The sequence below is a fragment of the Poecilia formosa genome, unplaced genomic scaffold (genome assembly GCF_000485575.1).
Source record: "Poecilia formosa unplaced genomic scaffold, Poecilia_formosa-5.1.2 Scaffold21, whole genome shotgun sequence".
Classification (NCBI taxonomy): Eukaryota; Metazoa; Chordata; class Actinopteri; order Cyprinodontiformes; family Poeciliidae; genus Poecilia; species Poecilia formosa.
The window spans coordinates 2,646,494-2,668,422 of NW_006799960.1; the positions used below are offsets into that span (position 1 = coordinate 2,646,494).

The 21,929-nt window shown below is 38.4% G+C and overlaps 3 protein-coding genes and 1 non-coding gene across 7 annotated transcripts in view; all 4 read right to left on the bottom strand.

The window, feature by feature from the left end:
- The window catches only part of spire1a (spire-type actin nucleation factor 1a), a 30,769-nt gene extending 23,142 nt beyond the window's left edge, over positions 1 to 7,627 (bottom strand). For all 4 annotated transcript variants that reach the window (XM_007547702.2, XM_016669291.1, XM_016669290.1 and 1 more), the window contains exons 1-2: positions 7,129 to 7,627; positions 3,271 to 3,302 (exon numbers count right to left, since the gene is read on the bottom strand). In XM_007547702.2, coding sequence (XP_007547764.1) covers positions 3,271 to 3,302; positions 7,129 to 7,471 — 375 coding nt within the window. In that variant the 5' untranslated portion in view covers positions 7,472 to 7,627. The remainder of the gene's footprint in view (positions 1 to 3,270; positions 3,303 to 7,128) is intronic.
- A 994-nt stretch (positions 7,628 to 8,621) lies between these two features.
- On the bottom strand, positions 8,622 to 11,371 carry LOC103135101 (brain and acute leukemia cytoplasmic protein). The gene is made up of 3 exons (XM_007547703.2): positions 10,986 to 11,371; positions 10,672 to 10,814; positions 8,622 to 9,772 (listed from the first exon to the last, which is right to left on the bottom strand). Exons 1-3 carry the CDS (start codon positions 11,122 to 11,124, stop codon positions 9,647 to 9,649), a joined length of 408 nt encoding a protein of 135 aa, XP_007547765.1. The 5' UTR covers positions 11,125 to 11,371; the 3' UTR covers positions 8,622 to 9,646.
- Positions 11,372 to 13,251: 1,880 nt separating this feature from the next.
- Positions 13,252 to 20,242, bottom strand: LOC103135102 (V-type proton ATPase subunit C 1-A-like). Its single transcript, XM_007547704.2, has 13 exons — positions 20,078 to 20,242; positions 18,887 to 19,067; positions 18,747 to 18,814; positions 18,532 to 18,617; positions 17,891 to 17,985; positions 17,694 to 17,785; positions 17,439 to 17,537; positions 17,105 to 17,173; positions 16,019 to 16,111; positions 15,042 to 15,135; positions 14,779 to 14,876; positions 14,202 to 14,325; positions 13,252 to 14,006 (listed from the first exon to the last, which is right to left on the bottom strand). Exons 2-13 carry the CDS (start codon positions 19,016 to 19,018, stop codon positions 13,908 to 13,910), a joined length of 1,149 nt encoding a protein of 382 aa, XP_007547766.1. The 5' UTR covers positions 19,019 to 19,067; positions 20,078 to 20,242; the 3' UTR covers positions 13,252 to 13,907.
- trnag-ucc (transfer RNA glycine (anticodon UCC)) lies at positions 19,591 to 19,662 on the bottom strand. Its single transcript has one exon. It is a non-coding gene; the product is annotated as a tRNA-Gly (tRNA).
- Positions 20,243 to 21,929: the final 1,687 nt, after the last annotated feature.

Below are 21,929 nucleotides of genomic sequence, written 5' to 3' on the forward strand. Positions count from 1 at the left end.
ACACGTTTTATGTAACAGCCGCTTATTTTAGGGCTTCTGCACACATCTTTTACCAGAGGTGCAAATGCTTGCAGAAAGTGATGCGTGCAATCAATTTACACCCCTGAGGAGGAAACTGAAATCATCTCTCTGCTCTGGCAGCGTCAGGAGAAATAAAGATGAGAAGATCTCTTCAGTTCAGGATGAACCCGTAGTTAAATAGTTACAAAAAAATCCGTAATAGGCCCCCCTTTCAGAGTGTGCTTTCTGTGAATGTTTACGTATGGGAGGAAATATCGCTCCCGGGACCGTTAAGGGAGCCAGCTTTTAAGCAAAGCCATCAGTGTCACAAAAATCAATTGATTGATTTGGTTAAAAAGTAGAGTGTAGCCTAATGAGGTTACTGGTTCATGTCAAGCAGAGAGAGAGAAACAGACGAGTTTATCCATCGTGCAAAAAAGGGGGAAAATTATTAGCCTTTAGCAAGACATAAAAGTGCACAGCAACAGGTGAGGGAGGGGCAGCACTGTCCCAGGGAAAATTCTCTGGCCTGTCTTTAGATTTACTTTAAGAACAATATGAAGGAAATCATAACTGTTTGTATTAAGCTTTATAGCGTTGGCATACCTTACTACCAGTAACTGACTTGTTTGTCTAGGAGAGAAAAACAAGAAAAAAAAATCTGTTTCTTCTTTTTAGAAAATAGCGCAGTCTGACATCACAGCTGACGAGCATGACAGACAGTCTTTGTGGCGACGGAGGTCACAGCTGGCAGCGGGAGCCGTCCAGAAACCTCATATGCAGTCACTGTTCCACCAGCTGCAGTTCTGGCTCACTCAGTCTCCGCTAACCAGTGAAATATGTCGACTTTAATACGATTTCTAAACATTCTCCTGCATTAATCTGGAATATATGAGCCCCTTAATGTGAAACTCAGATGTTTACCATCAGTTTCTGATTTTTTTGGATGCACCTCAAATGTGTTGGTGGAAAACTAACAGTGTTTGCCTCAAAGTAAATTTTAGGGACCTCAGCGTTTCCGGTAAACTGGAGTGCCAGTAATAGGATGCTAAAGCTAATCACACCTTAATCTTCAACTGAGAACAAACTAGGTTAAGCTTGTTTTATCTGAGCCTGAGAAGAAGGGGCACGGTGCATCATAATGCAGCCCCTTTGCCTCAAAAAAGCCTCAAAACTACTTTAGTGTCTGTAAAAACGTATGCAGTAACTTAGAAATACTGTTGAGTAAATCAACTCTATACAGCTAAAGACAAGTTGAGGAATGAGAAAGAGGGACGCCAGCTGACTCACCCTCACCAGAGTCCAGAAACATAACAAGCGAGACCAAACATAAGGGACACGGGATGGCCAGTTCTGCACCAGTAGGCGAGGCAGTGCCGTGAGAACGGCTGGATGTTACTAATTTTCCCTAATTGATCAGGAAGTAGCATCAGGGAAAAGTGCAAGGGAAGATTTCTGGCTTCAGTTATTCAGCAAACAGTTTAGGAGAGGAAAAAAAACACACACACACACACTTGACAAAAACATAAACTTTGAAGCAATCTGAATGAAGAACACAAGTTTGCACCTCTTGGAGGCTAAATACCGTAATAAAATTGAAAGTAATTGCCAGTGACCTAAAATGAAAACTTAAAGACAGACAAAGTGTTTGAGTGACTAATTTTGTCCAGCACAGTCTCTATACCACTCATCACTGCACACTGCCAATCATCTGGCTTTTATTACAAATTGGACAAAGACATATTTAACTACTTGGGATTATTTCTAGTAAGTAAGAGCATGAAGAGTCACTGGGTTAAAACCGAAGGAACACCACCCATTATTACACTACCAAGGTAACACTGTTTCAAATCTACAGCTGGCAAGAGACAAGCTGCTTGGCTAACACCAATCAGATCACACTATTTACAAATGGTATTGCTATTATACTTTATCCCTTAAATTTTTATGTTGTTACCCTAATAGGTTTCTTGTATTGCAGGAATCTCATCCCAGCCCACGTCTTGCTGTAGCTTTTTTGTGCGAGTGTTTGTAGATGTTTTTGGATCTTCCAAATACATTTCATTCTGTTTCTTTTTTTTTTTCCATCTTCACAATCAACTACAGTGTTTACTCCCACCATCTTTCTACACTTTTTGTGAGCTCCACCTATGCTTAAGCTGTGGCGCTGAAAAATAAAAATACATTTTTTACAGACAGACAGGTCGTGTCCTGACGTTTCAACCACATTATTGACTTTGTTGCGACTGTCACGGTATCCTGCGGCTTAAACCTGCCTTTGTGCAAGGTGTTATTTCCAAGTAAGAAAGGACAAAACAAACAAAACAAACACACCCTGTCACTGAAACACAGTGTAAGCAAAACCAAACATGCAAGGATGCAAGGAGCGGATCCTTGTTTCGACCAGCTGAGACATTTACTTCAAACCAACTAACGCAACGCCGACAAGGGGATGACAGCCATGTTAGACATTTTGACCAAAGTGCTTAAAATTAAAAAAAAAAAAAAAGAAAAACACAACACCGAGCAAAACCAAATAAGCTGTAAAATTCTATGCTAATTGGTCATCAGCTGAGGTAGCAACAATCAGGCGGAAAAAAAACCCATCATACCATACATACCGGGCATCACATGAACTAGAAAGCAAACAGGAAGGACAGTAAAAACACGCCGAGCCGAGAGACGGCTGTGTAATTAATCTGTGTGAACAGCATGAAGCGCTGAAAGACTTCATCCTCCAATAAAACTAAACTTCATTTGCACTCAAGAAAAAAAAAATATGCATGACTTTTTTGAGATATAAGTAATTTTTTTAAAATGCAAAAATAGAAACAAGGTAATTATCCTTTCAAAAGATGGTACATGGTTAGTGAGGGGTTTTTTTTTGTATAGGCTAATAGAGGAAAAAAAACTGAGAAACCAAATACCCCATCTGTGCACATGTACACATTCCAAAAACAATAGCAGTCTGCAGACCAGATAATTCGCTTTTCTTTTTTTTTTTTCCAGCATCAATGATCACGAGGAATTCAGCATCTCCTCACTTTGACTTGGCAGAGGGTTTCATGTTTTTCTTTACACCCGGTGAAGGTAATATAATAACGCAGGCCACATACCGGCTTATTTCTTGCATAACTTCTCGGTAAAGGTGCTTTGTATATTTGAAGCAAAAACAAGCGGTAGCAAAACAGCGGGAGGGAGTGGAGCTAATTGGCGGCACCCTGCACAATGCTCCAACCTGCATGAATGAAGAGACTGATGTTAACTCACCTCTAGCGACGTGCACGCCGACTGGTACTCATCTGTAATGAAAAAGCAGAAAAGGACGATTATTCACATTCAGTCAATGAAGCGGGTTATTTATTGTGCATGTAGCTGCTTGTAACCCACCGCAAGGCAGATACACCATCTGAATTATTCATGTGGAGGTATACTGGACAGTTATGAAATGCATAACCACATAACCACTAAAGAGCAGTAAAGCAACGAGTGAATAAACAATTACATTTGAGCTGTAGATGAAGCAGAAAACAGAAATCCGATCTTGCTAATGGAAAACATTCTCAAAATGTAAAACCACATTTAAGAAAAACACAATAGGTTGGCCTCTGACTGAAACAAGAGAACGGGTTGATCATTACCTACGCGCTAATTTAAGGTGAGTTCAGATGAACCAGCTTTTCACTAGAGATAAAGGTCTGGCCAAAGTATCAAGGAAAGAAGGAAAGAGCTCAGAGGATAAAGTGCAGTGACGTGAAGTCACTGCGCACACTAATGCAGTGCAACAATAAATCAGTGCATATAAATGACACATTTTGTAAAGATACAAGATGCCCATTTAATTGGAGACAATCATCCCCTATAACTGATCAAGGAGAAATTACATTCCTGGTTCATCTAAGACAAACAAAAGAAAAAGAGGTTAAGATTTTGACTTTCGCTGGTGCATGAATTTGACATAACAGAATCTTGTTATTCTGTTAACTGTGATTCAAAATGGGAAAGACAAGAGAAATTCATTCAAATAAGGCAGATCTGTGCTGAGAGATTGTAGAAAATTGTAGAAAGGAAAACGAAAAGTTTGAAACCATCTAACATGCCAACAGATTAGAAACACACAGAAATTGTTCAACCATCACATAAATAAACTTGTGGAGTTTTCTAAATGTTTCAGGAACTTTAAGTGAAAGATTAGGATTGTAGTCCAGCTGTGTGCGTGAACAAAGAATGAAAATGTGAGTAAGCACTTCATACTCAATAAGTATGGTGATGGCACTGTAATGATGCAGGAACTTACTGGTAACGAAGGTTTTAACATTGACATTCACAGACAATGACGTTCTGTTGGTGTCTTCAAAACTTCACATTAAAATAAACCAAGTAACTAAATTAATTCTCAATTATTTATGTGTATGTTGTTGTTAAGTCAGAAACAAATGGACCCAACAAGTAGAATCTTTAATTTGCAGTTAGTGGACAAATTTTTTCACATTCTCCATGTGAATTGATCCATTTTCAAATGTAGCATCTCTCTCATCCATTCAGCGAAAAAATATGACCTAGTTTTTAAAACTGTGTAGCTCTTTGTCCTGTCGGCTATTTGTCCCAGGCAGGTCTGTGATCAGAGCACCGCCAGCGGGGTTTTCAATTCTCTTAGAAAGTTTTCACATTTTGCCACACTGCGTCCACATATTTCAATGCATTTTTAGGAGATTTTATGCTACGAACTAACAACACAAGGTAGGGCAAATTCACGTCTTTTCCATTAACCGTGCAGAGGACACGACAAAGATGTTAAAGACGAAAGTCGAACATGCAAATTTTCATCCTGTGGCAAAAATTAGCAGTGATATGATTTCTCTTAGGCGAGACATGGTGGTGGTAGCATCATCATGTAGAGGAGATGATTTATTTTTCAGCAAAATAAAACTTTCTACAAAGAATTTCTGCAAGGCCACACTTTTCAGATACCATTTTATATTGATCCACTGCATAAAATGACAATAAAATACACTGAAGTCTGTGGTCGTACCATGTGAAAATGTGAAAAAGTTGAAGGGCTATGAATGTTTTTGCTAAGCACTCTGCGGGACATCTTAACACAAGATAATATCAGCAGAAACCATCAGGCTTAGGGTTGGTTTTCTGGGAGCTTTGCCAAATCCCACCACCTTGTCACTGACTCATGCGTAGGTTGCAAAAACATTGAGTTTCGGATGAATTGCAAGCTTCTTCTTCTTCTTCTTCTTGCTACTAGAGACTTAATAGGTCTCACATCCCTCTCATCACTACGCCTAATAAGAGTCAGAACAGAGCCCTGAAATACCCCAGCCACAAGCTAAAGGAGTCAAAAACACTCCCCACAAAATCTGCAAACTTAATGTACTAAGAGCTCTAAAGCCTGTGCTTCCAGTCATTGCTTTCAGTTCTATTTTTGGGTAGAGCAAAGACGCTCAAATGCACACGCTGAATCTGTTTGTTCTGTGGCAATCAGCGCCGAACACGGCAGTACAAGAAGTCGGACTTTAAGAGGCTGGAAAGAAGGAGGGATGCGACGGAGAGGGGAGGAGAAAATCAGAAAAGGCATGTGGCAAATATGTTCCCAAGAAAGATGAGACAGAAGCCCAGAGCCTAAAGCTGTCATGACAAACAGGCCTCCACCTCCTTCCACACCCAGCTCTATCACTCACATATTCGTGGAATGCAGGTACAAAGCCACAAGGCTTTGACGCATGGAGCACACCTGCTAACACACCTGAGCTGCTTCGGTACCAAACCCAGTAGATGAAAGAAAATGACATCAGCAGACCTTTCGTGATGATTTTCCCACTTCCAGATCTAATACCAGTGGGATTTGTTAAATAAAATGCTCTGAGATCAACCTAACTATCATTATTTTCTCAACTGGCAATGCCTTGATTCTTTAAAAAAAAAATAAAAAAAAAAGGAAAGGAAATGTGTGTTTTCAACAAGGTGACAGTTAATACATGGCAAGTAAATTGATAGTAGAACTAATGGGAATGGGCCTGGGAGGCGTTCTCTTTCATATGTGGCAAACAAGGGAGTCAGTTTTTCATATATTTACTTTTAAAAAGCGGTTTAAAGTTTTAAAGACAGAACTATTTTTGCACTTTTAGTTTGGCAGTGTATTGATTTAAAATAACAGTATGACTACACTGTCCGACAATTGGAAGTTATCTGAAGACGTTTCTTTCTGTAATATCTGCTCATCAACATGTCTTGTCTGTATAGCTTTTTCCTTCTTTCCCTCAGCTATTTATAACTTTCGTTTTGTCTTTGTTGCCCGTCACCTCATTTTTTGTATTCTGTAAAGTACCTGGTTTTGCCTTTGTGTTACATGAGAAGTGCTCTATAAGTAAATGCCGAATGACAAATTAAAAGATTATTTACAACAGATTCAAATGTAAATTAAATTAAACATTTTTTTTTTTGGCGTAATCAAATCAATAATTTTTGATCACCAAGCTTTAAATCTAAAATATTTTATGAACTTACTCCTCCATTTGCCCTATGTTTTAAAGTGTCTTCAGGGATGGTTAAATCCCATTCTCCAGCTCAAATCTGTATCAACATTAATGATAACCCTGTTGGCAGCTATATGACTAATCTGTCCCTGGCTTCCAGCCAGTTTCTCTCTTGGTGCAGGCTAAATTGCAGGGATATGGCCTTGAAACAAGGCGCTCTAACGTTTTTGAATATATCACGTGGTTTAGTGTTTACTGAAGCTAACTGACCACTTTGGGCTTCAAACAGCCATTCATTTATCTGCAGCCTGCATGATCAAGCTGCCATATTCACTAAGATTGTAGTGGAAATACAACATTATGTTGTGAGAACTAAAGATGAGTGTAAACATTTTTGAAAGTATACATCTTTCCCTTGGATTTGCCGGCAGCTATTCGGTGGTCTATGGTTTATTATTAACAGCCGTATTAAGCGCATCTAAACACATTCACCACATGGCTGGAAGCAGACAACCACAACAATATGGCCTCTTTAAGGGGATGCTCCGTTCATTCGTTACGCTGGGGTAACGTACGCCCTTGCAGTTTACCTTGTTATCAGTGTAAAATAATCAGCTCGTCAGGCCGGGCCTGCTTTAGTTACCTTTGCTGCCTTCAAAGTGCAGCTTGACAGCCCCGTCTCTTCCGATCCTCACATTCCCAGGTCCATCGATCTTCCTCGGGTACTCCACCGCCGAGGAGCCCGCTGCCTTGGACGAGCCTCTCCGTCTGTGTTTCTGCGCCAAAGTCCGACAGCACTGGTAGCACACTGCCCATGCTTGTTCCTCGTTTATCGGCTGGCTGTACAGAGTCAGGATTTCATCCAGGGACAAGTCCTCGGATCCGTCTCCGCAGTCCATGCTCACGTCTCCGCGGTTCAAATTCCGAAGAACGGTCGGCGAAGAAGAAGACAGCGTCCCCTCCTTACTCCCGGGTCGCTTAGCCATTTTCACACCATCCTTAACTTCCTAATACCTAAGAAAGAATTACCGAAGAGTGAATGTCGGTAAATGGTTCTGTGTTACATAGTCAGTTTCTCTGAATCAGCTGGTGTCCGTCCAGTGACTCTGTGATGTGCGCTGACTGGAGTGACGGAGGAGCGCCAACCGTTCTGTGAACAGCAGCAGCCCTGCTGTCGGCCAGCGCCGCATGGTCCCAGTGCACTCCATGTTCCAGTTAACAGTAATACCACAACGTAATAAATAAATATTTACATCCATTCATATATATGTAGTATGTGTGTATGTAAAAAAAAAAAAAAAAACATCAGTGTCGACGAAACGTATTAGACGTTTGATTTATTAAATGTTTAAATCATATCGATGTGATTATTTACTGAATTACTCATCATTGCCTGGGATAAACTAAGTCAAAATGATAACACGATTAATTTGTCTAATAATTAAATGTGAAATAATGATTTAATAAGTAAATAATATATATTTCAGCTTTCACTTAATAATTTAAAAGTTCCTTAAATTTAAATATTGAAGTAATAAATTTTTTTGTAAACAATGGGACTTTTTTCATGCATATTCCAGGTTTATGTTAAACAAATTATTTATGAAGTTATTTCTATTTGTTGTTGTTTCAAAGCTTTTGATATATGAAGAACCTACTTATTTATTTATTTATTTATTTATTTATCATCTCCAAAAATGATACAGATAATCACAAATATATTTATTTATCTCAGTTTTATTTGAAGGGAGATGGAGGAATGTTATTGTAATGATTGTAAATCTGTGGGACTTATGAGGAGAAAAAAATAGTCGCTGTCAGAAGTGTTGCCCTGTGATACTGAAACAAAATATTTATTTATTTTCTCTCTCTCTGATGCTCCATTCAGGTGGTGGCATCAAGACGTAAAATTGTTCTTATGGGGGTTTTTTTTCTGACATATATATTTTAGTTTTGTGACCAATGAACTTCAGATATGATACAGTTTTTGGAATGCTCTGTTTTCTTATTAGACTGTTTCAAAACTTTGTCATATTCACTAATATGACAAAGTTTGTTTTGAAACATAAGTACAGTGTGACCGAGTTAATAATTAAAACTCTTGGGAAGAATGAGGCGTACCTTGTCAAGTCTGGCTGAAGTCATGACCAACAGATTGTCTTTTATTTACATTCAAGCCCAGCTGAGCGTCACAGCTTCCACTTGATTCTTGTAAGCCTTCTGCAGCATCTGGTGTTCAACATCGCCATCTGCTGGTCAGTAGTTTGGTTACCGCACTACCTCATCACCTCCTGAGTTTATTTCATGAGTTCTTGTTATCTAAAATACTTTGAAGTCCAATGGCTTACCAGTATAATACAGATGTACACATGCAGATCAGTGTGAGCCCCAACAATGTTATACATTGCATTGTTGTAAATAATACCATATACCATTAAACACAAAATAGAGACTAAAAGAGAACCAGTACAGCACATTATGCAGAACAAATACAAAAAAAATCAACAGTTCTGTTCAAATTAAGAGGAATTGTAGGCACATGCAGGTGTAGTTCTTTTTTTTTTTATCTTGCAAAGGCTGAAGAAGAACATCTCCAGCATTCAAGCTTCAGACACCCCAATCTCAGCTCCTAAACAGCACTTTAAGGTTGTTTTTTTTAAAATGAAAATTACTCACTGCACTGACTGGGCTTAAACAGCACACTCCAACAACAAAATATTTGCACAAAGAACAAAAGCAAATTCTTAAGGAAGCCCCGACACAGAGCACATCTAATGTGCAGATTGAGATTATAGTGTGCATATGGGGCCAATCTCACCTTTTCAAATGTTGTTTTTTTTTCTTCTTCTTCTTCTTCTTAGAATTGTCTTAACACAGTAACACACTCCCTGACTGGTACTATGAGCATGGAGGAAAAAGCATGGTGTTTGGTTCCCACTCTCTTCCTCACACATGCAACAGCAATGCAGCATCTCGAGGTCTTTGGGTGGAGACGTAAGCAGGTGCCCTGTTAGGTGAATCGCTGCCTTCAGGGAGCCAGAGCGGCACAAAGTCACAAGCAAAGATCATCCGGACACGTCTGCAAGTCCTTGCCCTGCTGTGTGGTTAAATATTCTTGCAGCCCAGCTAATTTGCCTCCTCACAGTGTTGCAGCTCTTCTTTCATCTCTCGTCGCAGGCGGTCTCCGGTTCAGGATCTCCAGGGCTGTTGACGCCAACAGGCTGGCCGTCCTTGGACAAAGCGCTGGCCTCCTTCGATGCTCTTCTTTTGGAGTCGCGAGTACTTTGCTGTGAAAACAATTTTAAATATCACTTTGAACCACACTAGGCAGTCAGAAGACAAAGATGACCGGAGTGAATCAATCCTGTTGCAGTGAATTGGTTTTAACTGATTGAATATCCTCCCTTCAAACTAATTGGTACTCTAGGTAAAGATGCGTAAAGAGCTTTAATATCTTGATGGAGCAGCATAGAAAAAATTATAAATTAGAACCCTACTGCTCTCCCATACTCCATTACTTTCACTTAGATTTTAAGCAAAATAATAAGTGCATACTTGGAAAGTGGAAGGAAAATAGCCATTTTTCCCCCACATTTTGCTAAATTTGAACATATATGACATGCACATGTATTTAGTCGCATTTTGCACCGATAATAAAATCCAGTGCACTCAATGGGCCTCATTTACTTGTATTACTGCTGCCCTATGCAAATCTCAGAGGTTAACGAGAGAACGATAGTGAACGAAAAACTTGCAGGAACCCTGAACTCTGCTTTTAATCCAAAAATCCAGTGAGAGGATGTCTGGTCATCAGTTTGAGACATTAGCTTTAAGCGGATTTGATGCTGTTTTGTGAAGTTAAGCAGACAATTTATGCTTGAATGTAACTGAACTGAAACATGCCTGCAAAGGGAAGTGAGCCAAAAATTCATGCACAGAGAAGAGAAAGACCCACTGTCAATCGCAAATGCTTGGTGGCCAAGGGTGACGCACCTTGCTTTTTCACATAAGACCAGCTGGGGTTTAGACAGCTTTCCTACACTAACTGAAATTATTATTTGAAAACTGCACTTTAATTGACTCAGCACGTCTTTGCCAGAAATTTTAATTTGTTTGCTAATCTTAAACATTGATAAGGTGTGACAGAAAAGCAAACGCAGAAGAAATATGTAAGGGAGAAAAGTACTTTTTCACAGCACTGTCCGTCAGTCAAGGAGCGCCTTGGTCTCCTCTGGTGGTTGGAGCCATTGGTGGTGATGGCCTGCTTCCCACACTGGGTTCCTGTTGTCACCATCCTCTTCTCCTTCAGACCGGCCTCCACGGTTTTACCTTTAACAGAATAATAACAACAACAACAATGAATAAAACATACTGCCCTGTGTCTGCTGGGAATAGTTGTGATTTGCATTTTTGCACTCGAGTATAATTTCCCAGTCCACACGAAGTGGCTTTCAAGAGGCACTTGGCCTGCAAAGCGAGAGATCCGAGAATCCAACTTACTGTTCGGGACCGAGACGGGGGTTTCTACGTCCGTGTTCGTAAGCCATGTCGACTCTGTCTCTCTGGTCCAGCTCTCATGGTACCTCGGCTCGATTATCGCGTCCGCCCGACTCCCTCCACAACCCATCGAGAAAACCATCCACGGCAGGTGTAGCTGACGCTGACACGGATAAAAGCGGGGGTGTGCAAACACGGTTCGGTTCGTCTCACAGCAGCAGCAGCAGCATCCTTCACATCGGTTCAGTCCCTGTTTCTTCTTCCATCATCCTCAGCAGATGCTGCTGCTGCTGCTGCTGCTGGTTGATGTTTCTCTCCACAGGCTGTCAGCAGCTGACCAGCATCAACACACACACACACACACAGAGGTGTTGTGCGTCATCAGGAGAGGAGGGAGTTCACACTGCGCAGACTCAGAGCGGTGATTGGCTCAGCTCGAGATGCTGCGAGCATCATCACTACGACGAGCGTCGTCATTATCATCGTGCAAACAAATACTACTCGGAATCCAAATTATTTAGCGGCGTTGAGCAAAAATATTTGGTAAAGGTTCACGACAAGTTCATGAAGCTACCACGCTTCCCTGTTTGCTGTTTTGTTAGTTTATCGCTAATAAGCTTGGTACCGATATGTCATATTTATGGGGTAAACACATGTAAAATGTTTTAAATTCAATTACGTTCATATTTTATCGCAAAACGTGTGATTGAATGTTGTTCATTCCAGCATTTAATTTTAGCGTAATTATTCAGTAGGGGGGTAAAAAAAATCCCGTGTGAGAATGTTTTTTAAATCAAACCCCTGCTGACACACTTATTTACACCTTCAACAATTTCTATGAAATTTATATACTGCAAGCATTTTTTGTTATTTAGTTATTATTTAATATTTTACGGTGCCTGGATCTTATAACCATGAAGTGCAAATGTACAAAATGTTTTTTTTTTTCTTTTTTTGGTCACTCCTCAAAATGGGAAAGCTAAGAAAACATGCCATTTGGATAAGGCATGTTGTAATGGAAAATTTTAAAATGTGCTCCTCACCCCTTTTGTGTTTTAGATTGTGTCTGATGATGAGATCACGTGTCTGCATCATGAGATTGATCAAGCTGCTCTCCTGTGCCATATAACAGCAGGAGCTCCTTGATCCTGGAGACTATCTAAGTGTTACTTTCCCCCCTGCTATCTAGTGTTATCTGCCCCTTTTAGCATTAAAAGGGGCAGATAAGTCCCTTTGATGCTAATGGGACTTTAGCATTAACAATAGACAATCCTTAACAATTGTCTATTGTTGAAGAAAACAACCCCCTTTCCTTAACAGACAAATGGCAAGACCATCTGAGTTGGGCTCCACATAATCATGGTCCATAACAATCAGGGATTTACCCCTATTGGCCAATCAAGTCTATCTTCTCTGACCAGAACCTATAAAAGAAAGCCAGGTCCACTGTTAGAGCAGACTTGACAGACTCCTTTGATTCTGTATTTCTGTTCTCACCTTGCAAGGTTTTTAATAAATTTCTTATTTTCTTCTCATCCAGACTCTAGCTAAAGTCATTTTTTACATGACAATGTTTGGTATTGATCTCAATAACTCAGTAAGTTCTACTAAGAAAAGATCCACTCACCTAAAGCTGAGTTAATCAAGAGAGTTAATTAAAAAGCTTAAAAAAAAAAAAAAGGCAGGAAATGTGGCAAACCCACTTGGACACGAACTCAAGTTTGACTGTGCAAGCAAGCACAGTCAGGAGGATGGTAAAAGAGTTAAACACCAAAGGGCTATTTCATAATTATTGCTGAGGCTGGACTGTATCCTGTCTGTGTAAAATCTTGCAGTACAGCACAATTCTTTCATTTTGCTTTTGTTGCAGGTTTTGTAAATACTTGACCCTCTTGGTCTCCTGTATTTTACCCATCTTTACCAGTAACAGTGCATCAGAAACGTGTACAGAGTGCACACAGTTTTTAGGATTAAGAGCAGCAAAACCATATTCACAGCAACCATAGTCACGAATGTATTATGAAATAAATCTTCAAAACACACTGATCTCCCAAAGATCTGTTTGATTTTGGATTTAGCTTCATGGCCCAATTTACAACAGCTTATCGCTTATAAACCAAGCGTTTATTTTCCCATTTTTTATTCCAGAAACTGAAATTCAGTTAATCCCAATACATTTTGCAATGTTATTTGACGTCCAATCCTTTGTGATGGTTTTATTTACGTCGCAGCAGGTTTGTTTGCCTAACAGAGGACAATAAAAACTGTATATATTACATATTGAATTTATTTTCACATTAATTTTTGAACATGTGGTTTATTTTCCTTCATTCTAATAACACAGCGCCAGCACACTTACCAGTGTTGATATTCTTCAAGGAAATCATGAAGCAAACAATGCCCTTTTGTAAACTGATCAATTTAGTGTGTCACAGATCACATCAAGAGAAGGAATGCAGTGTTTTAATTGTACATATAAACAGGTAATACCTATTTTTCATAAATAAACACAACACATTTGAAAAAAGCAAACAAAACACGGTTGCTTATACAGAGGCATAAATTATCACGGTGTTTAGCCGTACTCTCAGATCTCCTGCATGTTTATTTCTCCAATGAAAATGCACTTTTATTAAGGTAAACAGGGAATGTCACCAGTGCTCCTGAGAGTCACCTGAGAAACTATGGACATACGACGAGGAGCAAAGAGCAAACAACAAAAATCTGTAGAGTTGACCACTTTTGTGTTCTCACAAGAAAGTCATACTTGTTGTGTTGACTTAGAAATGCACAAGAAAACACATGAATGGAAACCAAAGAAGGGAAACAAGAGTGGGGTGAAAGAACAAAATAAATTAAAGCTTGCAAAGTAAGCATGTCACAACAATCAAAATGTTACAGCATATCAAGGTAATGGCCAGGTTTTCAGACTTTGAAATCCAGCAGATTGCAGTCGATCTTGTAGTAAACGTACGGGTAGTACTCCTGTTGGCTCAGATTCAGACCTGGGATGTCCATGGAAGCCTGGAGGCCAAAACCAAAGTTCAGCTCAGAAGTGAAATTACACTTATATCTAGCTTACATAAAGTACTTTTAGTCAATGTATCAAAACCTAATGTATCAATTAGTTGATGGGTGCATTAAAAAAAAAAAGATGGGCTCTATCGAAGTAAACGCAATCATTTCATCAGATAGTCCAGAGCTATGGCTGAAACTCACATCGATGACAGCAGCACTGCTGTCCAGGTGTTTGTACAGGTCATACAGCACCTCTCTAAGTTTCTTCATGTTCTTCTTGTTGGGCTGAAGCAGCATGGCCTGGAAGTTAACCGGCAACCCGTATCTACAAAAAAAAAAAACAAGCGTAGATGTAGGTCACCAAGTAAATGTGCCAAGTCATTTTTTTTAACATTTGAGTGCTAATATTAAAAATGAAATTACAGCAGTTATTCAGGTCTTTTTACATTTAAGCTGCATGTGCCATATGACATCAACAGGGAGAAACACTTCCACAAAAAAAAAAGTTTATTGGACAAGAAAATCAAAAGGTCCAGCCTTGATCAAAGTATGAGACTTTTATATACTCTATGGGAATGAAAAATAAAGTCTCAAAACCCAAGATCATTTTCACAGTCTTCTTTTTTTAATCTACTTATTCAGATCTAAAAGAAAAATAATACTAATAATAATAATAATAATAATACAATTCCATATTTCTCCAATATTTTTCAACGCAGATGCCATCAATCTTACTATTTGACATTATGTTCGACGCAACATGTTAACTACCTCTCACCTCAATACTGACTCAACAAACACACGCAGTGCTTTTATGTGAATCCACGCGATGAAGGCCTCACTGAAATTCACCTTCAGCCAACGCACCAAAGGACCCTAGATTGATAATAAATACATTTTAAAAAAAACACAGCTTTAACATTAAGAAAAGTCATTTTACATGTATCAGACCGTTATGTCAGAAACAACTTAGAGTCGCTTCCAAAGTACACCAACATCCTGTACTTTGTCACGTTGTATGTGAATGAAAGGCAGTCTTACAAACTGTTTCTTCTTGTCTGTGGACAGGCGGGTCATCTCCTCTTTGTCTGCCTTCATCTCCTCCTCGTTGTACTGGAAGTCGCGCACTGTAAACCTGAGCCAGGACACACAGTAGAAAGATGGTAAGGAAAGTAAACAAGTGTGCAGAGAAAAAGAAAATAAAGGCAAAGTTTCGCAATTGGAACCCTTTGGGGAGCTCGACAATAAAGGAAAATAAATTATGGTAATAATAATAATAATAATAATAATAATAAAACATATTTCAGTCGTCAATATTAATGTGACTGTTTAGAATGAACAGATTTACAATGGACATATGACCATGTTTCACTATAAAAAAAAAAAAAAAACAAGTACAGCACAGGAGTTAGAATATATTCTTTTACAAAAGCTCTAAAAATCTTTATGAAGAAGTAACAGATGTAGAGAATTTTGTTGACGCCCAGGGCGTGCACAGATGCAACAAGCATACAGTTTTGTGCTGGTTTTTTTTTTTTTTTTTTTTTTTTTTTATGGTTTTGTGGCAAAAGTGGCTATTATTCACAGCCCAATACACAGACAATAAATGTGCAGGGAGAGGAGAGGAAAGACATGGAGCATTTTTTAAAAAGTTTTTTTTAACAACTGCTTTTTAACAATATGCTGTTATTGGCCTACAAGACAATAATTGAGTCATCACGTGCGACATCCCTGGCTGGTTTGGTTTGGACTAAAGTCCAAATCTGCTGAAGACAGTGAATAAAATAACGGGAACCCAAAAGGCTCATATTTTATTCTTCCATCCATTGAGTCATTGTCTGTACCTGATTAAACCCTGGATTTTCTTTCTATAAGGCAACAGTTCTACCAACCTCAAATAAACATCTAATCAAATCAAGGATTGGACATCTTGATATTTATTACGGGACATTTAAAATAAGCAGGCGCCAACAAATGCGCCCATGTCTGTGTTTATCAGGCGGATCAGGAGAAGTTACTTGTTTTCTCTGGCTTTGTGTCTGAAGTCATCTACAGCCTTCCTGAAGAGCGTCACACTGAAAAGACCGCTGTCGTTGTCCTCAAACAGCTGCCTGTGAGAAAGAGAATAGAATACGTTCCAGTAAGAAAATTAAGAGCTTTTTTTTTTTTTGCCATTTTACAGCAAGTAATCAAGTGAATACGTAATTGCATTAATGTTAGACTCAACTGCAAAGCATGTTATTCTTAGCGTGTGCCAACAATGTCTTATAATGACTGCTGGTGAACTTCCTTTACACACAACACTGACACAGAATCAATGTTTTCTCATCAAAACCATAAATCCTGAATGTGGCTCAGCGCTGTGGGCATTTTATGACGAGTGCTAATAATTTAGAGAGGAAAAATGGTCTGCGCTGACAAATGCAAACCAAGTATTACATTAGGTACAAAATGGCAAAAAAAAATGTGTGAAATGACCAGCACACTCAGTGACAGCAGCTGCAGCAGTGGCCAGCGAACAAAAGTGCTGCTGGTTAATTTGACTGGGACTCGAGCAGACCCAAATAAATAATAATAAAAAAAGCATGTTGTGTAAGTTGTGCTTCTGCAACACAGCAAATCTGCTTCACCACCTGCGTGCCGCTGCCAGTCTTGGCTAGGATTCTCTTGCAAAAGAGATTTTTAATTTCAATGGGATTTTTGAAATCCCATTGAAATATTAACCTCTATATTAAACAGAGGTTAATATAAAGAACAAAAAATAAATAAATGTCCTGTAATCTGTTGCCAACCAATACAAAAAGTGACTTGAACTTATTTGAATATTGCCAAAGGTTGAGAAAATGTCTGGAACCTTTTATTTGCTGCACTAAAATACGAGCAAACCAGTTCAGTAGAAAAAATGTATCATGAGTAACAAATATCAATTTTCTTTTATAATCAATTATATTGTAATTTAGCTTTTTTTTGTAATTTCTTTTTATATATTTGAATACTTTTATTTAGCTAGATACAGTTCATATTGTTCCGATTGTTTGAAGAAACTAAATTGCTTATTGTAAATGTTTATTTACAATAAATACAATAAAATCAAAGGGACGTACTTAGTGGAACGAGGTACGACCATTTCTGCCAGCGTCTCATACGTCTTCTGCCAGTCAAGGTAGTTCGTCCTGGGGGGAAGAAAGAAAATAAATAAAATAACATAATGTTGTTGTTTTAAAATAAAAAATAAATAAAAATTAAAAAAAAAAAAACAGAAACAACACCCTAATGCAACCTTCCCACATTAAAAATAATGGTTTATGGGAATAGAGTTGTTAACGATGATATAAAAAAATAAACTACGCACCTTCACATTTTACAAAGTTGTAGCTACAGAAATTCAGCATATTGCTCTCATATTGTTCACACAGATAATTTTGCAAATTATCCTACTTGGGGACGACCACCAGCATGGTAACCAGGTACTCTGAGTCCAGCACAAAGTCATCTTTCTTCACTATGTCAGCCAGACTCCTGGTCAACAAACTCCCTCTGGAAGAACACACAAAGTCACCTCACACTGCTAGCAGAAAGGCTATTATTACGGTACGTTCTGCAGCTAAAGATCAGAACCATCTGAGCATTTTTGCTTGCAGTTTTTCAATATGTGCAAACTGATAATGGAAACCCAACTTCAACATTACTCACGCGTTCTTCCTCTCCAGATTCTGCAGGTTTCCCTTCAGATTGTTGTAAGCTGAAGCTCTGGCCTTCAGGTCGTTGTCTATCTGAGTCACTTGCTAGAAGTCAATTATACTCTAATTTAGTGCACCAAAACTTTTTCTTTCAGGTACAATTCACAAAAAAACTTCAGTAGAAAGTAACTTAAAGAGGAGAAGGTTTACCTTAGAGACAATCTCAGAGATGTTTTTCAGTGATTGTTTGATTGGATATTTAGCCATGTCCCACTGAAATCTGGAGACATAGGTGACCAGGTCGACTGCAACCCATAGAAAAGTTGTCAGCTTTCAAATTTTTTAACTTTCACTGTTTTTACTTTCAGCTTTTTAAATATATGAAGGAAAAGTGGTGATTTATTACTGTTTATTCACACTGCCCTGCAAAAGAAGTCAGATCACTTCAATCTATTCCCATTTTGTCGCAGATAAGCACTTTAGTTAATGATCCACGATTTTTAAAAAAAAATTCACAACTAAAAATCTGAAAAGTGTGGCTTGCATTTGTTCACAGAACATCTGGATTTACACTGAGAACAAATTACGCAGAGATAAACTTTATTTTCTAATTAGGTGACTTGGTACAAATTTTTGCCCTGAATTTTAAGAGTAAAAGAGGCTGAATACAGCACCTTTTAGATTTTTATCTGTTAAAATGCATTTGTCCTCTCACTTTTAGCTTTATAAAGTCTTAGCTTAAGGCTAAGTCTTAATAGTCTATCATTTTCCATAAAATGGATGTTTGTGGCCAAAATGTGAAAAGGTCTCAAGGCTATAAATACTTTTGCAGGTATGTAGATGATGTTTACCTCCGTTAGCTAGTAGGTTCTCCTGGACTTTGTCTTTGTTGTCCTCCAGAACATCACCCATGTACTGAGCAACTTTCTTCACCACACTGAACATGCCAATAAAACCAGCACATAAAAGAGGAGGAAATAAATGTAGGTTCTGAACTGAGATTAAAAAAAATATAAGTTTCCTACTACACAACAAAACCATTCAAGCTCATAGTGGCGTGGTTTACCTTTCCACAAAAGTGTCTAGCTTTGCAAGCTCATCCGACAGGCCCACTAACACATCAAGAGTCCCAACCTGTTTGACGTAAACACTAAAATTCAACAAAGAAAAACGTAGAGAATTTACAAGGTGGGCTTACTGCGTTACCTTTAGGTCTGGGATGTTAAATTTGTGGTTGGTGGACAGGTTATTGGTCCGTGTAGTGGCCACCATGAGCTTTTCCCATGTCTGCTGGCAGGTCTTCTCCCCCGGAGCGGAGATCAACCAGAATTCTGTCATGGCTGCTTTCAGGAAGTTTGTTCACCCAGCTACTGGTGTAGAGAAGTCACTGATGGTAGTATGCAGGGAAGAAGAAGAATTGTTAGTTTAGAAGTAGAGATCACTGATTAGGTTCACATGTGTAAGTCGGTTATTTGGTCTTCGGCACCAAAAATAATAAAAAACAATCTTGGAAATTGGACAAATGTATGTTGATTTAAAACCAAACTTACAAATTATACATAGATGTCCTAACATTACAAAAATAAGAAAAGAAGACCTGTACCTGACAGTTGTTTTTCTTTCCCTCTATTTGGCCCTTTAGCTGTTCACACAGAGTCTGTCTCATCTTTAACTTTCTATGTCAAACCACTGTGTGTTCACTGTACTAAATCCAAGCCACAACTTGCTCAGGACTTGTTCATCAATAGATTGAAAACACTTCTCAGAGTTTATGGCACAAAACAAGAGCGTGTGAGTCTAAGATCGAACTAACCAGAGAATGCCAATATAGCGGGATTATCCAACGTGATAATGTTTTTATTTTCTATGACCATATTTTTATTCTCATTTTAAGAAAAAAGGAAAAGCTTTGCGTTGGCCGGGAATCGAACCCGGGTCAACTGCTTGGAAGGCAGCTATGCTAACCACTATACCACCAACGCTTACACATACTGAGTGAAACATCTGTCCAGAACAGAACTCAGCTGACTGATATTTCGTTTCCTTGTTTCTATTATATACTTCCTATATGCCTCTATGGCTACAAAGTGTCCTCAGAACCACATACTGCGGAAAAAGAACAGGTCTGGTGATTTATGGTCATATGATCAGTCTAAGCAGAGAAGCGTTACTAAACAGTGATCATCTGCTTAATTAAAGGAGATGAACATCACATGATCCACGGATCGCTCGTCTTCACGTTGCAGATAACTTTTAGTGCAAGAAAAAAAAATCTATAAAAAGCAGCTGAATAAACCTGCTTCATGTAATGATTGTTGCTGCTGCTGACACGAGCTTGTTTATCGCTGCAACCTCACGCCGTCACGACACTAATAAATAGAGGATTTCTGCACTTACCGATGAGCCTGACGGTCTCAACGCTATGGTCACAGAATTTAACTCAATGAAACAGACACAGCTTTCCATAAATGAAGCGGAAAATATAAGGTTTAACATTCACAGGTCCTTCAACTGGGCATCTCACTCACGGTCAGCTGATCAAGGAAGAAGTTCTGCGTTTGCGCAACCGCTCCCTGCACACTGCTGCCCTCCCGTGGTGGCAAAAAATAAAGCTTCTTTTGGACGATAATGTGCATCTATCTATCTGTCTGTCTTTAAAACAAGTTCAGCTTTTCTGAAACATTGCCTACTTGTGGTGAAATAAAGGTACTGTACTATGTACCTTATCGCCATTAGGGGGCAGTAGATATCTAGAAATCAGTAGCTTTGTTTTCCAACGATGAGCAAAGCTATTTTGTAGAAACTCTTAAACAGTTACATTTTCACATTTATAATCCAACTCTGTGTTTAAATGTTTACACTGGGGTCTCGAATTTCTTGTGATATATATTTTTAATTGGCTTGAGTTTTTTTCGTGAATACTTTGTTATGATGACGGAAAGAAAATAATGTGTCTTTGGTAAGGAGAACATAGTTATAAATAATAAACTGATTGCTGTGTTTTTTTTCCTTTAAAAACACTAAAATTTAATATCTGGATTTTTTTTCCATTTGGCGTTTGACTCATTTATGACTTTTGCAACATAATGTTGCATTAAATTTGTCATCAGACATTTTGCTATTTAGAATAAATCCTCTACAGCACAACATCTTATTTCATATCTCAGGCATTGAAAAAAGATGTCTTTGGATTTTTTTTTTAAGCATGGATGTGTGGAGGATGTGAAACTAATTATTTATGCTAATTTTGGTTTCTATCTGTTACTTCTGGCTCAAAATTAAATTTCCTTTCTTAGAACAGTGAATGCATTTCAGTGGAACCGGAGCACAAAATTGGATTTTCTCCCCCATCCTCGTGAATATAAAAGTGCATTCTTTACTTTTCCTTTAAAAGTTGCAAAAACAAACTTTTGTCTGGAATAAGAATGTGCAAAATATTAAGTGCTTGAGAATTAAACAGATTTCCTGACAATCATTTTTACTCATTGTTCTTGTCAGACTGTACAGAATGCCTCAAAGCATTGAGATTAAGTTTAAACAAGTAGATAAAAAACCTTTTGAAAAAATTCCTTATAAGACTTTCCTCTTCACAATCTTTAGTGTCTATGTAAGTCAGAGTGTTTTTTGAGTTCATTGGAGTGCTATAAAAAAAAGATAAGGGTATTTGGGCCACCCCACACAGTTCCTCCATAGCACAAAAAACACAAGTCATATGACCGTGACAGATGCAGGCCAAACGTTTCTGCTTGTCGTAACGGTGTGTGGTCTACAGAATTTTATATAATACATCGTGCAGCATTAGAAACTCCTTACATCAATCTGGATTATCTAAAAAAGGTTCAGCTAACTGAACACGAACAAAAAGTGAGACAGGGCGGCAAAGAAAATATAAAGAGTTTATAGTTAAAAAATTTGACATATTTTAATCCCTCACATTCCATGATGCACAAGCAGACAGACTTTATACTGAAATGAGGTTTTAAAAACTTATAATCAGCAGCTGGATTTGCCTGATCCTACTGCAATAAGGGGACTTTTGGCTCACTGACTTTCTAAACTTTCCCACGAGCAAGTCTCAAACCTCATAAAAATAAATCACATGAAAATAAGTCCCTAGCTATATTTTGGTGGGTGCAGTGCAGAGCATTATTATTATTATTATTATTATTATTGTTGTTGTTGTTGTTACAGTATAGAAAGCTGTTTGCTCCTTTATGCACACAAACAAGTTCTAGCTTAACTGGTAACA

Excerpts from the sequence above, each read along its gene's own strand:
- LOC103135101 (XM_007547703.2), bottom strand. The coding sequence starts at position 11,124 with ATGGTTTTCTCGATGGGTTGTGGAGGGAGTCGGGCGGACGCGATAATC. Across the intron at positions 10,815-10,985 it reads CCCCGTCTCGGTCCCGAACA|GTAAAACCGTGGAGGCCGGT; the intron begins GTAAGTTGGATT and ends ATTCTGTTAAAG. Across the intron at positions 9,773-10,671 it reads ACGGACAGTGCTGTGAAAAA|CAAAGTACTCGCGACTCCAA; the intron begins GTACTTTTCTCC and ends TTGTTTTCACAG.
- LOC103135102 (XM_007547704.2), bottom strand. The coding sequence starts at position 19,018 with ATGACAGAATTCTGGTTGATCTCCGCTCCGGGGGAGAAGACCTGCCAG. Across the intron at positions 17,786-17,890 it reads TCTCTGAGATTGTCTCTAAG|CAAGTGACTCAGATAGACAA; the intron begins GTAAACCTTCTC and ends ATTGACTTCTAG. Across the intron at positions 14,877-15,041 it reads CAGACAAGAAGAAACAGTTT|GGTCCTTTGGTGCGTTGGCT; the intron begins GTAAGACTGCCT and ends TTATCAATCTAG.